The following is a 19198-nucleotide window of genomic DNA, read 5'->3' as shown; positions in this document are numbered from 1 at the left end:
TAATAGCGGTATAGAATTCAAAAGAAGTGAAGTTATGTTAAACCTGTATAGGACCCCTGGTCAGACTTCACTCTACACTATTCTAGTCTCCATACTATAAAAAGGACATAGCACTGGAGAACGTGCAAGAAAGATTTACAAGGATGGTACCAAAACTGAGAGATTACAGCTGTTGAGAAAGATTGAACAGGTTGGGGCTTTTATCTTTAGAAAATAGAAGACTTGGATGTGACCTGATAGAGGTCTTTAAAATTATGAATGGCCTGGAGAGGGTAGATATGGACGGAATGTTTCCACTTGCGGGAGAATCAAACTAGGGGCCAAAAATCCAATAGAGAAATGAGGAGAAATTTCTTTACTCGGAGAGTGGTTAGAATGTAGAACTTGCTACCCCAGGCAGTAGTTGAGGCAAATAGCTTGGATGCTTTTAAAAGGAAACTAGACAAGGTACATGAGAGAATAGGGAATAGAAAGATATGTTGAAATGAGGGAGATGGAATGGAAAGAGACGTGTGGAAAACAAACACCCGCACCGACTGGGCTGAATGGCCTATTTCTATACTGAATATTTTACATAATTGGAGCGTCTAATGAATAGAATGGTTTAGGAAAGGAACTCTGCCATCTCTCCATGTCACATACTGAGCTAATTTTTTGTTTGCAGATTATAACCTGGTTTGACGAAATCGTGGAACAATCTGTTTTCATTCAGTATTGCATCCATAGGTTTCCACTTTGGTTTGGATTTGATATTTTCCTTTCTGTGATACATTCAATGTGTTGCATGCATATTTGTTACTGCAGATGATGGGGACTCTGTTGTGCCTCCATCTGTTTCCTCATAATACATATTGTCAGCCTGATGAGACATACCCCTTGTTAATTGCAGGATGAGTTCTGTATGTAACTATGTGAACACAAACAGCATTCTTTTAATATCAGTGAGGTGAACGATTTAATAATTTACAAAGATCTACTGTGTGTCACCCACTGGGGGGACCATTATTTAAGTTTAAACTATGTGTACATTTTAATAAACTAGTATTTATTTTCCAGCAGGAACATCTGTTTCCTGAAGACTGTGAATATGTTTCTTGGTCTGGCACAGAAACCATGGCACACGTTGTGCAAGTTTTACCTCCGACATTATGTTGTCGGACTCGGTCAGCCACATTATGGTGAGTAAAGCATAATTCTAGAATGCTATTGTATACCTGTTCCAGTGCCTGTTTTTACCAGACCAGATTATTTTGTTTCATAGACTGGATCAATCACTATTGTGTGTTATACCTATAAAATTACAATGATCCAGAATTTGCAGTGGATAATAAAGATGAACTAACAGCGTTTGGCGTTATTACCCCTCTAAAAACTGATGCCAACTTCAGGAGTTAGTGTATGTGCATCTAAATGCAGAAATCCTGAAATTGCGGCCAGTCATTCACTGCTTTGACACTGGCTGTGCTGTGGACCACCCCCAACCATAGCCTGTAATCAGTGAGACTGACAGAAACTTGGACTTTTCTACTGTCATAAGAACATAAGAAATAGGAGCAAGAGCAGGCCATATGGCCCCTCGAGCCTGCTCCGCCATTTAATACGATCATGGTTGATCCGATCATGGAATCGGATCCACTTCCCTGCCCGTTCCCCATAACCCCTTATTCCCTTATTGGTTAAGAAACTGTCTATCTCTGTCTTAAATTTATTCAATGACCCAGCTTCCACAGCTCTGAGGCAGCGAATTCCACAGATTTACAACCCTCAGAGAAGAAATTCCTCCTCATCTCAGTTTTAAATGGGCAGCCCCTTATTTTAAGATTATGCCCCCTAGTTCTAGTCTACCCTATCAGTAGAAACATCCTCACTCTGCATCCACCTTGTCAAGCCCCCTCATAATCTTAACGTTTCGATAAGATCACCTCACAGTCTTCTGAATTCCAATGAGTAGAGGCCCAACCTACTCAACCTTTCCTCATAAAACCATGCTGACTCTGCTTGATTGAATTACGCTTTTCCACATGCCCTGCTACTGCTTCCTAAATACTGGACCCCTGCATTTTCCCAACAACAGATGTTAGGTTAACTGGTCTACAGTTTCCTGCTTTCTGTCTGCCTCCTTTTTTAAATAGGGGTGTTATATTTGCAGTTTTCCAATCTGCTGGGACCTCTCCAGAATCCAGAGTTCGAGACGATCAACCAGGGCAAGATGGGCCCCAGATCAACTCACATTGTAAATAGTTACACTATTGACTTTGGGGGGGAATGTTGTTATATATGTGGACTTGTATTTACTCTGTACAGCCACCAGAGGGCTCATTTCCTGGAGTCCCAAGGGATCCCATAATCCCTTGGGAGCACAGGTATTTAAGGAGGCTTCACAGGTTGGAGAGGCATCCTGGAGACCTGCAATAAAAGACTAAGGTCACACTTTACTTTGAGCTCACAGTGTTCAGTCTGACTCTTACTCCATACACCACAGGCTGGATAGCACTTTTATAACGAGGATATTCAGCTAGAAGGCAATGCTTGTGGAATGTACAGTGCCAATCAGAAACTATTACATTGGAAAATTCCACGGGATCCAAGTAGTTCGCTAGAGCGGACACGATGGGCCAAAATGGCCTCCTTCCGTGCTGTAAATTTCTATGATTCATGAAGACATTTTGGGCAGGGCAAGCAATGGAATGACTAGCCAAGCACACAGGCTTTGGTGAGGGGGAATGAGTCACCACCCATATTCGATGTTGCTTTCAGTACCTCTCGTAGCAATATATAGATGATGATGATATAGGATGGTCTTTCGTGAAGAAAACTTTAAAAACTTGCCTATCATGCTTTACACAATGAATTATAGAGGGGGAATTTTAACCCCAGAAAATGGGCAGGTTGGGGTCGGTTGGCAGGTGAAAGTGTTAGAAATCTGAATCCTGACCTGAATCCCGCAGGATGGTGGCGGGTGGCCAACCCACTCCCAGGAGGCAGGTTGGCACTTTAAATATTATAATGAGGCTGTGCGCCTCATTTTGAAGCTCCATTTTAAATTTAGCTCTGGGAGGCTGGGATTCCCAGACCTCGGGAACAGTTAGAGGAAGGTATGGAAGGCTAGATCCAGGAGGTAGGTCCTGCTCGATCCAGCATACCTGCCTTACCAGCCCTCTGCCCCCCCCCCCCCCCCCGAGATAGGACGACAACTCACATGATCCTTTCAATCTCCCCGCTGACCTCATCCACGAGGCATCCTATCTCCAATCCCCAACCCCTTCCGACCTTTGACCCCTGGCCTATGTCTCTTCCCCCCCCCCCCCCCCCCCCCCCCCATCCCCATCACTGCCTTCTGAGCTCTGATCTCTGGCCCCCGATCTCCGACTCTCCCTCAGGCTGTCCAATCTCTGAGCCTCGGCCTCCCCCCCCCCCCCCCCCGCCACCTCCACCCCGGACCTTCCGATCTCTGAACCCTGGCCTCCGATCCCTCCCTCCTCTCTGCTCCCCGGCAGCGGCATGGTGCCGTAGGCCTACCTGCCCGCCAGCGAGCCACCCTCTCAATCTGGATCACTGTTGGCGGGATACAGAGAGAAATAAAATATCTACCAGGCCCTGCTGCTAAATTCAGCAGGCGCTGAGGGAAACCCGTTCTCCTGAGTTTCTCCACCACCGCTCCTTCCCCGCCTCCGAGTTAAAATCTTGCTCAACTATAGGTCAATCAAGTAAGCATTACAAGAGAGGCGACAAGGAGATTATTTAACTGGTTAATCTGTTCTAGGTTGAGGAAGGAATACTGGCCAGGAATTGAAGTGTCAGATTACCGAACGATCCAATCTGATAACTGTTCAATGGAATGTGTGGACCATCGCAGATATAAGGAGGCAGAGAGAAGTTTATATTGAAAACTAAAATTTGACCTTTGATTTTCAATTGAGATGTAACAGAGCCTATTTGGACAACTAATTTAAAGTCTGTGAGTGCATGATGCTCTAAAATGGTTAGATTGCTGCCCTGGCTTTTTATATCTGCCGTACGGCTTTGACACTTAACTACTGAGTTTCAAAGTCATTCAAAATATGTACATTTGCTATTTTATGACTCTCTTAATGCCAGATGTGGGGTTTACTGCAGTGCTTTATGGGTTTTCATTACAGTGCCAATATTTTGTCGTGCAGCTGCAGATGCTTCAAGTTGCACCCAACCGGGCTTCACCAGCTGACACCTGCTTACTTCCTGGCCTCTCTGTCTTTAATCGACTCCCTCCTACTTTTAGCATGTGTCTACTTTGATTTTTTTACCCTGCTAGGTTTCTCCCCTCCTCTCCTCAAGGTGATCATCTTCACGAGGGTTGAGTTCCAGAAGTGCTGTCAGTTCAATATCGCAGCAAAGCCAGATGTTTGCCACTCCAGAACATCTGCAAATGGACACTATTGTACTAAGGTCACCCGGGCTAGTTGTGGCCAGTTGCTCCCCGTTCAAATAACCCACCCCTCAACTCCCCTGTCCTCACTAACGAAGATCTCTTCTCTTCCTTAAATCCTTGAGCATGTTGCTATCACTCCGAGATTGAACCCCTCTGCTTAGTTTTCTACCCAAACTTCAGCAACCAAACGGCCCTAAAACCTCAAATGATAAATGACATCATTTTGTGACTGTGACGGTGGTGTATTATCCTTTCTCATCCACCTTGACCTCCCTGCAGCCTTTGACATGGTCAGTCACACTGTCTCCTTCCAACGCCTCTCCGCTGTTGCCCAGCTCGGTGAGATTGCCTCTGCTTGGTTCCACTTTTAATTATCCAACTGTAGCCTGAGCATTTCCTGGCCCCTGCAGGATCATCCAAGAATCCATCCTTGGCGCTCCTCCTTCCTCGTCTATGTGTTGTCCCTTGGAGACGTGATCCAAGAACCTGGGATCAATTTCCCATGAATTGACACTGACGACCTCACTGCCACCTCCTTCGAATCCTCCACTATGCTGTTAAATGCACGAGCCAACATTTCCTCCAGCTTGTAATAGAGGTCCCCTAGTGGACTACTGTGGTAATGCAACTGCTGATGTAAATACAATAAAAGGGTCATGTGACAAGGTCACATGACAAGTTCCTGTCGAGCTATCTTGTAGTGTGTATGTGTGTGTTTGTGATGTCCTAAAGAAGATATTACACAGTTAAACACTGGGAAAAACAAAACTATTGTCTTCACCATGTGGTACAATTGTTGCCAACTCTATTCCGTTTCCCCGGCCACTGTTTCAGGCTGAACCAGAGCGCTCATAATTTCAACGTCCTCTTCAACCTTGAGCTGTTTCTGATCCCATATTCCCTCAACTGGAACTGCCTACCTAAAGCCTCCGCATCTCAGTCCCCTCTCCTCCTTTAATGCCCCCTTTAATCAAGCTTTTGGTGAAGTTTCTAATCTCTCCTTTGGCTCGGTGTCTGACTCTCCTCATTCCTCTGTGAGACACCTTGGGACATCTTTCTATGTTAAAGGCGCTATACAAATGCAAGCTGTTGCTGTTGACTTGAAATAGCAGCGCATTTGGAAAGCAATGACATGAAATAGCAATGTATTTGGAAAGTAGTGACAGGATTGGTCAGCATGGATTTATGAAAGGGAAATCATGCTTGACAAATCTTCTGCAATTTTTTGAGGATGTAACTAGTAGAGTGGACAAGGGAGAACCAGTGGATGTGGTGTATTTTGGACTTCCAAAAGGCTTTTGACAAGGTCCCACACAAGAGATTGGTGTGCAAAATCAAAGCACATGGTATTGGGGGTAATGTACTGACATGGATAGAGAACTGGTTGGCAGACAGGAAGCAGAGAGTCGGGATAAACGGGTCCTTTTCAGAATGGGAGGCAGTGATGAGTGGAGTGCCGCAGGGCTCAGTGCTGGGACCCCAGCTCTTTACAATATACATTAATGATTTAGACAAAGGAATTGAGTGTAATATCTCCAAGTTTGCAGATGATACTAGACTGGATGGTGGTGTGAGCTGTGAGGAGGATGCTAAAAGGCTGCAGGGTGACTTGGACAGGTTAGGTGAGTGGGCAAATGCATGGCAGATGCAGTAATATGTGGATAAATGTGAGGGGGCAAAAACACAAAGGCAGAATATTATCTGAATGGTGGCAGATTAGGAAAAGGGGAGGTGCAACGAGACCTGGGTATCATGGTTCATCAGTCATTGAAAGTTGGCATGCAGGTACAGCAGGCGGTGAAGAAGGCAAATGGTATGTTGGCCTTCAGAGCTCGGGGATTTGAGGTCTTACTGCAGTTGTACAGGGCCTTGGTGAGGCCTCACCTGGAATATTGTGTTCAGTTTTGGTCGTCTAGTCTGAGAAAGGACTTTCTTGCTATTGAGGGAGTGCAGCGAAGGTTCACCAGACTGATTCCCGGGATGGCGTGACTGACATATGAGGAGAGACTGGATCAACTGGGCTTTTATATACTGGCGTTTAGAAGGATGAGAGGGGATCTCATAGGTTAGATGTGGGAAGAATGTTCCCGATGATGGGGAAGTCCAGAACCAGGGGACAGAGTCTTCGGATAAGGGATAGGCCATTTAGGACTGAGATGAGGAGAAACTTCTTCATTCAAAGAGTTGTTAACCTGTGGAATTCCCTGCCGCAGAGAGTTGTTGATGCCAGTTCATTGGACATATTCAAGAGAGAGTTAGATATGACCCTTAAGGCTAAAGGGATCAAGGTGTATGGAGAGAAAGTAGGAAAGGGGTACTGAGGGAATGATCAGCCATGATCTTATTGAATGGTGGTGCAGGCTCGAAGGGCCGAATGGCCTACTCCTGCACCTATTTTCTATGTTCTATGTTTTTATGTTTTGGTAGATTACAACCACTGCATCTACTATCTCTGCAGCCACTTCTTTTAGGACCCTACGATGCAAGCCCTTGGGTCCAGGGGACTTGTCCACCTTTAGTCCCATTATTTTACCGAGTACTACTACTTTAGTGATGGTGATTGTATTAAGCTCCTCCTTCCCTATAGCCCCTTGATTATCCACTAATGGGATGTTTATAGTGTTTTCTACCGTGAAGACCGATACAAAATATTTGTTCAAAGTTTCTGCCATTTCCCTGTTCCCCATTATTAATTCCCCAGTGTCATCCTCCAGGGGACCAACATTTACTTTAGCCACTCTTTTCCTTTTTATGTACCTGTAGAAACTCTTGCTATCTGTTTTTGTATTTCGTGCTAGTTTACTTTCTTTGGGCCCAAGTTTCCACACGATAAAAAACGGGCGCCCCTCCGAGCTGGGCGCCTGTTTTTCACGCCTAAAACGGCGCCTAAAAAAAAACTTGCAATTCTGGAGCGTTCTGCAGCTCCTTGTCTGTTTGGCGCGGCGCCCAGGGGGGCAGAGCCTACACTCGCGCCGATTTTGTAAGTGGGAGGGGGCGGGTACTATTTAAATTAGTTTTTTTCCTGCCGGCAACGCTGTGCGTGCGCGTTGGAGCGTTCGCGCACGCGCAGTGTGAAAAAAACATTGGCACTCGGCCATTTTTGTAGTTCTTTGTAGCTGTTTAATTTTTGAAAATTTTTTAAAATAAAAGCACATTGCCATCAGCACTTGCAGCCTTCTCACTGTCTCCTCTCACCCCCCCCCCCCCCCGCGGGAAGAATGGGTGCCTCCCTCCCCCCCCCCCCCCCCCCCCCCCCCCGCGGGAAGAATGGGCGCCTCCTCTCCCCCCCTCGCGGGAATGAACGGGCGCCTCCTCCCTCTTCCCACCCCCCCCCCCCCCCCCCAGCGGGAAGAACGGGCGCCTCCTCCTCCCCCTGCAGGAAGAACGGGCGCCTCAGGCTGACTGCAGCATTCTCTGTGCCTGAAGCACTTTCACACAGGTAGGAAGATGGTTTATTTAATCTTTTCTTTGCTTATAAATGTTTATTCAGGTTGGATTTATTTGTATAATATTTGTAGAAGTATAAATAAGGATTTATTGTAGAATTTAATGACTTCCCTCCCCCCCCCCCCCCCCCCCCCCACCTCGTTCTGGACGCCTATTTTGTAACCTGCGCCTGATTTTTTAATGTGTAGAACAGGTTTTTTCAGTTCTACAAAAATCTTCACTTGCTCCATTCTAACTTAGTTTGGAGTACGTTTTCACTGTGGAAACTTTGAAATCAGGTATCAGTGGCCGGACACGCCCCCTTTTGAAGAAAAAATTCTGTTCCAAAGTAGAACTGTTCTACCTGACTAGAACTGCAGAAAAAAAAATGTGGAGAATTGCGATTTCTAAGATAGTCCGTTCTCCACCAGTTGCTCCTAAAAAAACAGGTGCAAATCATGTGGAAACTTGGGCCCATAGTCTTATCTTCCCTCTCTTTATTATTCTTTTAGTCGTTCTTTGCTGGCTTTTAAAAGTTTACCAATCCTCTTGCCTCCCACTAGTTTGGCCACATTGTATGCCCTTGTTTTCAACCCTCCCTTATTTCCTTAGTTAGCCACAGATGGTTATCCCTTCTCTTACAGCCTTTCCTTCGCATTGGGATATGTTTTTGTTGCGAGATATGAAATATCTCCTTTAGTGTCTGCCACTGCTCCTCAACCGTCCCACACTTTAATCTATTTTCCAAGTCCACTTTAGCCAACTCTACCTTCATACCTTTATTTAAGCTTAGGACACTGGTTTATGATCCAACTTTCTCACCCTCCAACTGAATTTGAAATTCAACCATGTAATGGTCACTCATTCCTAGCGAATCCTTTACTAGGAGATCATTTATTAATCCTGTCGCATTACACAGTACCAGATCTAAGAGAGCCTGCTCCCTGGTTGGTTCGGCGATGTACCGTTCAAGGAAACTATCCCGGATGCACACTATGAACTCTTCCTCGAGGCTACCCTGGCCAATTTGCTTTGTCCAATCACTATGAAGGTTAAAATCGCCCATGATTATTGCCTTTCCTTTTTTACAAGCCTCCATTATTTCTTGATTTATACTCCATCTAACAGTGTAGCTACTTTTAGGAGGCCAATAGACTATGCCCACCAATGACATTTCCCCATATTATTCCTTATTTCCACCCAAACTGATTCGACATCTTGATCTGAGCCAATATTGTTTCTCACTAACGCACTGATCTCATCCTTTATTAACAGAGCTACCCCATCTACTTTTCTTTTCTGTCCTTCCGAATTGTCAAATATCCCTGAATATTTAGTTCCCAGCCTTGGTCACCTTGCAACCATGTCTCTGTAATGGCTATCCGATCATACCCATTTGTGCCGTCAAGTCATCTGTTTTGGTACGAATGCTGCGATCATTCAGGTAACGAGCTTTAAAAATTTTTTTTTACCATTTTCTGCTGCTTTGATGCCACTTTCTGATTCACCTTTATGTTTATACATTCTGTCCCTTCCTGTCACACTCTGTTTTTCATTTCCCCCAGTGCTACCCTGCTCTATTGCCTTCTCTTTACTCTTTGACTTTTTAAATTTTTGCTCACCTGAACCCTTCTCCTCCCTCCCCCCCCCCCCCCCCCCCGCCCCCCACTAATTAGTTTAAAGCCCTCTCTATAGTGAATAAGGGAGAACCAGTGGATGTGGTGTATTTGGACTTTCAAAAGGCTTTTGACAAGGTCCCACACAAGAGATTTGTGTGCAAAGTTAAGGCACATGATATTGGGGGTAATGTATTGACGTGGATAGAGAACTGGTTGGCAGACAGGAAGCAAAGAGTGGAAATAAACGGGTCCTTTTCAGAATGGCAGGCAGTGACTAGTGGGGTGCAGCAGGGTTCAGTGCTGGGACCCCAACTATTAACAATATACATTAATGATTTAGATGAAGGAATTGAGTGTAATATCTCCAAGTTTGCAGATGACACTAAGCTGGGTGGCAGTGCGAGCTGCGAGGAGGATGCTAGGAGGCTGCAGGGCGACTTGAACAGGTTAGGTGAATGGGCAAATGCATGGCAGATGCAGTATAAAGTGGATAAATGTGAGGTTATCCACTTTCGTTGTCAAAACAGGAAGGCAGATTATTTTCTGAATGGTGACAGATTAGTAAAAGGGGAGGTGCAACGAGATCTGGGTGTCATGGTACATCAGTCATTGAAGGTAGACAGTAAAGAAGGCAAATGGCATGCTGGCCTTCATAGCGAGGTGATTTGAGGATCGGAGCAGGGAGGTCTTACTGCAGTTATACAGGGTCTTGGTGAGACCACACCTTGAGTATTGTGTGCAATTTTGGTCTCCTAATCTGAGGAAGGAGGTTCTTGCTATTGAGGTAGTGCAACGAAGGTTCACCAGACTGATTCCCAGGATGACAGGACTGACATATGAAAAGACTGGATCGACTAAGCTTCTATTCACTGGAATTTAGAAGAATGAGAGGGGATCTCATAGAAACATATAAAATTCTGACGGGGTTAGACAGGTTAGATGCAGGAAGAATGTTCCCGATGTTGGGGAAGTCCAAAACCAGGGTTCACAGTCTAAGTGTAAGGGGTAAGCCATTTAGGACCAAGATGAGGAGAAATTTCTTCACTCAGAATTGTGAACCTGTGGAATTCTCTACCACAGAAAGTTGTTGACGCCAGTTTGTTAGATATATTCAAAAGAGAATTAGATGTGGCCCTTACGGCTAAAGGGATCAATGGGTATGGAGAGAAAGCAAGAATCGGATACTGAAGTCGCATGATCAGCCATGATATTGAATGCTGGTGCAAATTGCCTACTCCAGCACCTACTTTCTATGTTTCTATAGCCCTAGTTATTCGATTTGCCTGGGCCCTAGTCCCAGCACGTCTACGTGGAGCCCATACCCATGGAACAGCTCCCTCTTACCCCAATACTGATGTCAGTGTCCCATAAACCAAAACCCATTTCTCCCACACCAGTCTTTGAGTGACGTGTTTAATTTTCTGATCTTATTTAGCCTATGCAAATTTGGTCATGGCTCAGGTAGTAATCCAGAGATTATTACCTTCATGGTTCTGCTTTTTAATTTGGCCCTTAGCTGCTCATAATCCCTCAGCAGAATCGTTGCTACCCTTGTGGCCCACGACAACTGGATCTTCTCCCTCCCACTCCAAGTTCCTCTCCAGCCCAGAGGAGATGTCCTTAACCCTGGCACCCCGTAGGCAACGCAGCCTTTGGGACTCACGCTCTCGGCTGCAGAAAGCAGTATCTGTCCCCCTAATAATAATGTCTCCTACCACTACAACATTTCTATTATAGAATTGAAGGTTCAAATATATCATTTTTCAATCTGCTTTGTGTGGCATACATCAAATAGGAACTTAAATATGTAGGTGCAGTACAAATGCAGCAAACAAAATTCAGTTGGGATAATTGTAAAGTGTTAAAGCAAAACTGTTATATATGTGGACTTGTATTTACTCTGTACAGCCACCAGAGGGCTCATCCCCTGGAGTCCAAGGGATCCCATAATCCCTTGGGAGCACAGGTATTTAAGGAGGCTTCACAGGTTGGAGAGGCACTCTGGAGATCTGCAATAGCTATCAGTTTTTTAGCTGTCTTATGGACCCCATGCAGTATTGGGGTCTCTGAGGTGGTGGCAGGTAGCATGCTGCGGAGTTGAGTCGAGAACACTCGAGTCAAAGGCAGAGTCTTGGTTGAGATCTTCGAAGTGTTCCTTCCAGCGGGCCCTGACTGCCTCGGTGTCCTTGAGTGTTTCCCTGTTCTTGGCCAGGAGTGGGGTGGGGCTTTGGAAGTTTGGTCCATATGTGGCCTTGACTGCGGTGAAGAATCCTCGCACATGGCTGTTGGCCAGCCTCTGTATCTCCTGTGCTTTCTCCATCCACCACCTGTTCTTTAGGTTCCAGATTTTTTTGTTAGACCTTAGCCTTTAGCTGCCTGTAATGCTGCTTTGCTGCTCCCGAGTTGGGTTGCTGTTTAAGGGGGGCTCAGAAATGCCCTGCGCTTGCAGTCTGAGTTCTTGAATCTCTTGATCGTTCTCATCAAACCAGTCCTGGTGTTTCCTGGTTGAGTGACCGAGCGTCTCCTTGCAAACACTGGTTATGGAGGCCTGGAGGGCAGACCAAGCGCTGTGGGCATTTTGCGTCTCTGGGTCATCAAGGCACGCCAGGTTAGCTGTGAGGCGCTGACTGTAAAGGGCTCTCTTAGCTGGGTTTTTAAGTGCCCCGGCATTGACTTTTTTGTGACACTGCTTATGCTGCCCCCTTTGCTTTGGGGCTATGTTGATGTCAGTGATGGATCTGATTAGGCGGTGGTCTGTCCAGCAGTTGTAGCTCCTGTCATGGCACTGGTTATGTGCACATCCTTGCGATCCCTGGCTCGAACGATGACATATCGAGTAGGTGCCAGTGCTTGGAGCGAGGGTGTTGCCACGATGTCTTGTATTTGTCTCGCTGGCGGAACAAGGTGTTGGTGATGACAAGTTCATGCTCTAGACATTTTGTCAGGAGTAAGGTACCGCTAGAGTTGGCTTTCCCTACCCCCTCTCTGCCAATCACGCCTCCCCAGAGGTCTGTGTCCCTGCCGACCCTGGCGTTGAAGTCGCCGAGGAGGATCAGTTTGTCGCCCGCGGGGATGCAGGTCAGGGATTCTTTGAGGTTGGAGTAAAAACCCTCTTTGGCCTCATCTGTTGCATCGAGTGTTGGGGCGTAAGCACTGATGACTGGCGCACTGGTTCCGGGATAGGGTGAGTCAAAGCATCATGAGGCGTTCGTTAGTCCCGCATGGGGGAGTCTTTGAGTGGGTCGACCAGCTCGTTTTTGATGGCGAAGCCGACTCCGTGGAGGCAGCGTTCTGCCTCTGGTTTCCCTTTCCAGAAGAAGGTATAACGTCCACCTTGTTCCTTGAGCTGGCCTTCCCCTGCCTGCCGAGTCTCGCTTATGGCTGCGATGTCTATATCAAAGCATCTAAGTTCCCGGGCAATTATGGCGGTGCGGTATTCCGGTCTGTCGCTGTTGGGGTTGTCCATGAGGGTCCTGACGTTCCAGGTCCCGAACTTCATGTTAGAGGAGTGGAAGATGCCGGTGCGTGACTTCTTTTAACGCGGGGTGATCGTTGCACGCCGGCTACCACACGGGTTTAGCTGAGCGAGGTCTTGGTCCAGTGGCAAGGGGGCCCAGGATGACTGGAGACCAGGCACTGCTATATGGGCCTAATTGCCTACGGCGAGGTGTTGGCCAACATGTAGATGAAAAATGGAAGGGGGCCTAGGATAGATTCTTGGGTGACACCAGAGGTAACGATGTGGGAGCGGGAAGAGAAGCCGCTGCAGGAGATTCTCTGGCTACTATTAGATAAGAATGGAAATCTGATCAAGATTGCAAATGTCATTTGAGGTCAAATGTTAGGCCTAAACAATTGCCTATTTCTATTCATTGCTGTATTTTAGTATGTATGTAGTTAACGGGTGTATTTACTCTGCAGCTTTAATGTCTTGCTTTGTTGTGTAAATCTGAAGTTAGGGCGCAACTTGACTCACTGGACCCTGAATGCTTTTTAAACACACCCTGTGTGTCTCTTCTCCTCCTCCTCCACCCCCATGTCCCCCCTCCTCCTCCACCCCCGTGTCCCCCCTCCGTCTGTCTCCGTCTGTCTGTCTGACTCACCCGCCCGCCCGCCCTCCCCACCATGTTAAATCAGTTAGAGAGGGAAAGAAAGATTGGATTAAAAGAAACGGAAAGGTTTAAGAAAAAAATAATTTCACATTTTAAGTCTCCAACTATAATGAAAACCTGAATAAATGAGACTCCACATTTGTAATAGTTAATTTTCGGTGCCAGAGAGACTCATTCGCAGTGATTAACAATCAGCACATTGTTAAAATAATTTTTGACTGCTAATCCAGGCTTAATGAAATATGCGCAGATGTTAAATCGCTCCAAAACAAGTACGCCTTGCATCACTTCAGACAAGCTCTAACTTTCTGTGGCAAGTTTAGTTTGTATCTAACGTTCAAGTACAGCAACTTCATGTCATTCATTGCCTTTTAATGGTGAGCCAGATAGCAAGATGCTATTTTTGCGAAACGAATGACGGAGTGGCGCACCTTTGACAGCAACTTGTAGTTTGCCACATTTAATCGAGCATCTGCCTTCACCTGAAGTTGCTGTAGCTTTTGTGCATAAATAATGAGTGCTACTTGCCTCAGTTATTTTGATGACAAATTATGGGGCATTAGTTCTAGTTCTGCAATGACTTATTTAGGGAAGGCATGTTGCTCATGTCCTTCCTTGTGAATAATTGGAGGAATTAATTATTCAGAATATTAACTATCCTCTTTCAGCTCCATTTGCAGTCAGAATGTTGTGGGGTCAAACCTCGTTATGGAACCTGAGTACATAACCTAGGCAGACATTTTGGTGTAGTACTGAAGGAGTGCTGCATTATTGGAGATGCTGTCATTTGAATACAACATTCAACACATCTGTCTGTTCAGGTGGATGTCATCAATTCTATGGCACTATTCTGAAATAGAGCAGGGTGTTCTGGTCAACATTAATCACGCAACAATATCTTCAACAGGGTATCTTGCTGTTTCTGGGATCGTATTGTGTGTAAATTAACTATTGAATTTACCGATGAAACAACAGTGACTGCACTTCAGAAGTAATTAATGGATCTGAAACACTGTGGGGCATCATGAAGATGGGAAAAGTGGCCCCTCATTTTGTTGAAGCTAGCTGCCTAAATGCACACAGCATTTGTAACAAAATAGATGAGTTGATGGCACAAATTGAGACAAATGGCTATGATCTGATAGCTATTACAGAGACGTGGTTGCAAGGTGACCAGGACTGGGAATTAAATATTCAGGGGTACGTGACAATCTGGAAGGACAGACAGAAAGGAAAAGGAGGTGGGGTAGCTCTATTGATAAAGGATGGAATCACCAATAGTAAGAAACAATATTGGCTCAAATGATAAGGGTGTTGAAACAGTTTGGGTGGAGATAAGGAACAATAAGGGGGCAAAAGTCACTGGCGGGTGCAGTCTATAGGCCCCTTAACAGTAGCAGCTCTGTTGGTTGGAGCATAAACCAGGAAATAGTGGGGGCTTGTAAAAAGGGAACAGCAATAATCATGGGAGATTTTAACCTCCATATTGATTGGACAAATCAAATTGGTCTGGGTAGCCTTGAGGAGGAGTTCAGAGTGCATAAGGGACGGGTTCCTTAAGCAGTATGTAACGGAACCAACTAGGGGGCAGGCTATCTTGGATCTGGTCCTGTGTAATGAAACAGGATTAATAAACAATCTCCTAGTAAAGGATTCCCTCTGAATGAGTGATCATAGCATGATTGAATTTCAAACTCAGATGGAGGGTGAGAAAGTTGGATTTCTAACCAGCATACTAAGCTTAAATAAAGGAGACTATGAAGGTATGAGGGCAGTGTTGGGTAAAGTGGACTGGGAAAATAGATTAAAGTGTAGGATGGTTGATGAACAGTGGTGTACATTTAAGGAGATATTTCACAACTCTCAAGAAAAATATATTCGTGAGGAGGTAAGAGTGTAAGAGAAAAGATAGCGATCCGTGGCTAACTAAAGAAATAAAGGACAGCATCCAAAGTGGCCAAAACTAGTAGGAGGACAGAAGACTGGGAAGCTTTTAAAAGCCGGCAAAGAACGACTAAAAAAAATGATTAAGAAAGGGGAAGATAGACTATGAAAGTAAACTAGCACAAAATATAAAAACAAATAGCAAGAGTTTCTATAAGTATATAAAAAGGAAAAGAGTGGCTAAAGTAAATGTTGGTCCCTTAGAGGACGAGAATAGGGAACATGGAGATGGCAGAAACTCTGAACAAATATTGTGTATCAGTCTTTACGGTAGAGGACACTAACAATATTCCAACAGTGGATAGTCAAGGGGCTATAGGGGGGAAGAACTTAACACAATCACAATCACTAAGGAAGTTGTACTCAGTAAGATAATGGGACTAAAGACAGATAAATCCCCTGGACCTGATGGCTTATATCCTAGGGTCTTAAGAGAAGTAGCGGCAGGGATTATGGATGCATTGGTTGTAATTTACCAGAGTTCCCAGCAGATTAGCAAACTGCAAATGTAATGCACCTATTTAAAAAAGGAGGCAGATAAAAAGCAGGAAACTATAGACCAGTTAGCCTAACATCTGTGGTGCTAAAAAGTTGGAGTCCATTATTAAAGAAGCAGTAGCAGGACATTTGGATAAGCAAAATTCGGTCAGGCAGAGTCAGCATGGATTTATCAAGGGGAAGTCATGTTTGACAAATTTGCTGGAGCTCTTTGAGGATGTCACGAACAGGGTGGATAAAGGGAAACCAGTGAATGTGGTATATTTGGACTTCCAGAAGGCATTTGACAAGGTGCCACAAAAGGTTACTGCACAAGATAAAAGTTCATGGGGTTGGGGGTAATCTATTAGCATGGATAGAGGATTGGCTAACGAACAGAGAACAGAGAGTCGGGATAAATGGTTCATTCTCTATTTCGCAACCAGTAACTAGTGGGGTGCCGCTGGGATCAGTGCTTGGGACCCCAACTATTTACAATATATATTAACGACTTGGAAGAAGGGACTGATAGCCAAGTTTACTGATGATACAAAGATGGAAGGAAAAGCAATGTGTGAGAAGGACATGCAAAAATCTGCAAAAGGACATAGGCAGGCTAAGTGAGTGGGCAGATGGAGTATAATGTTGGAAAGTGTGAGGTCATGCAGTTTGGCAGAAAAAAATCAAAGAGCAAGTTATTATTTAAATGGAGAAAGATTGCAAAGTGCCGCAGTACAGCGGGACCTGGGGATGCGTGCACGAAATACAAAAGGATAGTATGCAGGTACAGCAAGTGATCAGGAAGGCCAATGGTATCTTGGCCTTTATTGCAAAAGAGATGGAGTATAAAAGCAGGGAAGTCGTGCGACAGCTATACAAGGTATTGGTGAGGCAACACCTGGAATACTGCGTACAGTTTTGGTTCCGAAAGGATATACTTGCTTTGGAGGTAGTTCAGAGAAGGTTCACTCGGTTGATTCTGGGGATGAGGGTGCTGACTTTTATGAGGAAAGGTTGAGCCTCTACTCATTGGAATTCAGAAGAATGAGAGGTGATCTTATTGAAACGTTTAAGATTATGAGGGGGCTTGACAAGGTAGATGCAGAGAGGATGTTTCCACTGATGGGGGAGACTAGAACTGGAGGGCATGATCTTGGAATAAGGGGCTGCCCATTTAAAACAGAGATGAGGAGGAATTTCTTCTGAGTTGTAAATCTGTGGAATTTGCTGCTTCAGAGAGCTGTGGAAGCTGGGACATTGAATAAATTTAAGACAGAAATAGACAGTTTCTTGAACGATAAGCGGATAAGAGGGTATGGGGGGTGGGCGGGGAAGTGGAACTGAGTCCATGATCAGATCAGCCATGATCTTATTGAATGGCAGAGCAGCTCGAGGGGCTGTATGGCCTACTCCTGCTCCTATTTCTTATGTTCTTATAAAATGATATACGTGGTTCCTGATCCTCCATGCTTTTGAGTCCCAGATTATGCCAAAATTGGTCATTATGTAGTCATTATCCCCTAATGGTTCCATTTTCTAAATGTTGTCCAAATCACTTATAACCATTACCAAGATGTGGACTACTTGTGGCTTACCTGACACATTGGGTCATGAAGCAGCCATGTATTATGTTTACAAATTTGGATTCTGAGCCACTTTGGTATTCTCAACTCTGGTAGATTGAATTTGTCTATTAAAGTAATTTTTCTGTTCATGCATATCCTTCATTTGCATACAAGCTTTATTTTTATTCAGACCTGTAGTCTGTATGACACCAAATGTTGATCTTTATCATTTTCAATTTTATACTCCAGTAATCTGAGTGTTTTATTTTGTAACTTTCTACCACCCATAGAATCAACTTCACTAGTTTCTCAGGAATTCTAGCATAGAATCTACACCAACTCCTTTCCTATCTGTTTTATCTTTTCTGTACCCTTGGATGTTGTATTCATTATCATTCTCTAGGGTCCTCTAATGTTTAATTATTTGTACTGTGTTTAGTTTCCCTATAAGTGACAGTCTACAATTCTGGTGTCTCAAAACTGGATATGGTAGTGTAGTGATAATGTTACTGGACAAGTAATCCAGAGGACTGAATTAATAATCCAGAGAATGTGTGCTTGAAAAAAGGCTGGAAATAAGTGACCTTGAAGCTGTCAGATTGCCATAAAAATTCAACTGTTACATTAAGGCCCTTTAGGGAAGGAAACCTGCTGTCCTTGCCCAGTCTGGCCTATATGTGACTCCAGTCCCACACCAACATGGTTGATTCTTAACTGCCCTCTGTGGTGGCCTAAGAAGTCACTCAGTTGTGTTAAATCACTGGAAAGAAACGGAGAATAAAACCGGACCGGCCACTCGGCTGCAACCTCGACCTCGAATCAGCGCAACAGTGGTTCAAGTAGAAGGCCCACCACCACCGTGGCAATTAGGGATGGGCAAAAAATGCCGGCCTTGCCAGCAACACCCACATCCCTGGTATCTGGTTCCTGTATGACTTGGGTTTCTGTGTCCATTTCTGCCTGTTGACCATCTTCCCATCTAGTCTCATCTGGGAGGCTAATATTTTGGGAATAATCCCTTCATCAGAGCTGGAAACTGGAAGATAAGCAAATTCCTTAATGGGACTGAACAAAACAAAAGAGCAGGAGGATATGAGCATGTCAGAAATTAAGGGCTCAAGTTTTGGCCTGAGTTGCTCCGATTTTTATGGTGCAACTCGTTTAGAAAGGATCATCTTAGATATTGCAATTCTTGGCATTTAGTTTGCCCCAGTTCTAGTCAGTTAGAATAGTTTCAGTTTAGAACAGATTTTTTTTCAAAAGGGGGCGTGTCCAGCCGCCTGTTTTGCAAGTTCAGGCAGTGAAAACTTACTCCAAACTAACTGAGGATGGAGTAAGGCTGAACGGGCCGGGCTGCTGCACCCCCCGCTCCCCCACCCCCCCCCACCCCTCCTCCTTCTCCCACCCCTCCTTCTCCCCCAACACCCCCCACCCCTTCTCCTTCTCCCCACTCCCCCCACCCCTTCTCCTTCTCCCTCCCCCCCTACCCCTTCTTCTTCTCCCTCCCTCCCCACCTCTTCTTCTTCCTCTCCCCCCCCACCCCTTCTCCTTCTCTCTCCCCCCCCCCCCACCCGTTCTCCTTCTCCCTCCCCCCCCCACCACTTCTCCTTCTCCCTCCCCCCCACCCCCACCCGTTCTCCTTCTCCC

General features: G+C 45.2%; 1 protein-coding gene across 1 annotated transcript in view; it reads left to right on the top strand.

Annotated features, from left to right (window-relative positions):
- Nucleotides 1–19198, top strand: part of slc30a9 (solute carrier family 30 member 9) — a 233118-nt gene that overhangs the window by 39433 nt on the left and 174487 nt on the right. The window contains exon 2 of the mRNA XM_070860729.1: nucleotides 1057–1178. Coding sequence (XP_070716830.1) covers nucleotides 1088–1178 — 91 coding nt within the window. The 5' untranslated portion in view covers nucleotides 1057–1087. The remainder of the gene's footprint in view (nucleotides 1–1056; nucleotides 1179–19198) is intronic.

The sequence above is a fragment of the Pristiophorus japonicus genome, chromosome 2, assembly GCF_044704955.1.
Source record: "Pristiophorus japonicus isolate sPriJap1 chromosome 2, sPriJap1.hap1, whole genome shotgun sequence".
NCBI lineage: Eukaryota > Metazoa > Chordata > Chondrichthyes > Pristiophoridae > Pristiophorus > Pristiophorus japonicus.
Note: the sequence above shows the minus strand (reverse complement) of the source record. Positions and strands in the feature narration are given on the sequence as shown.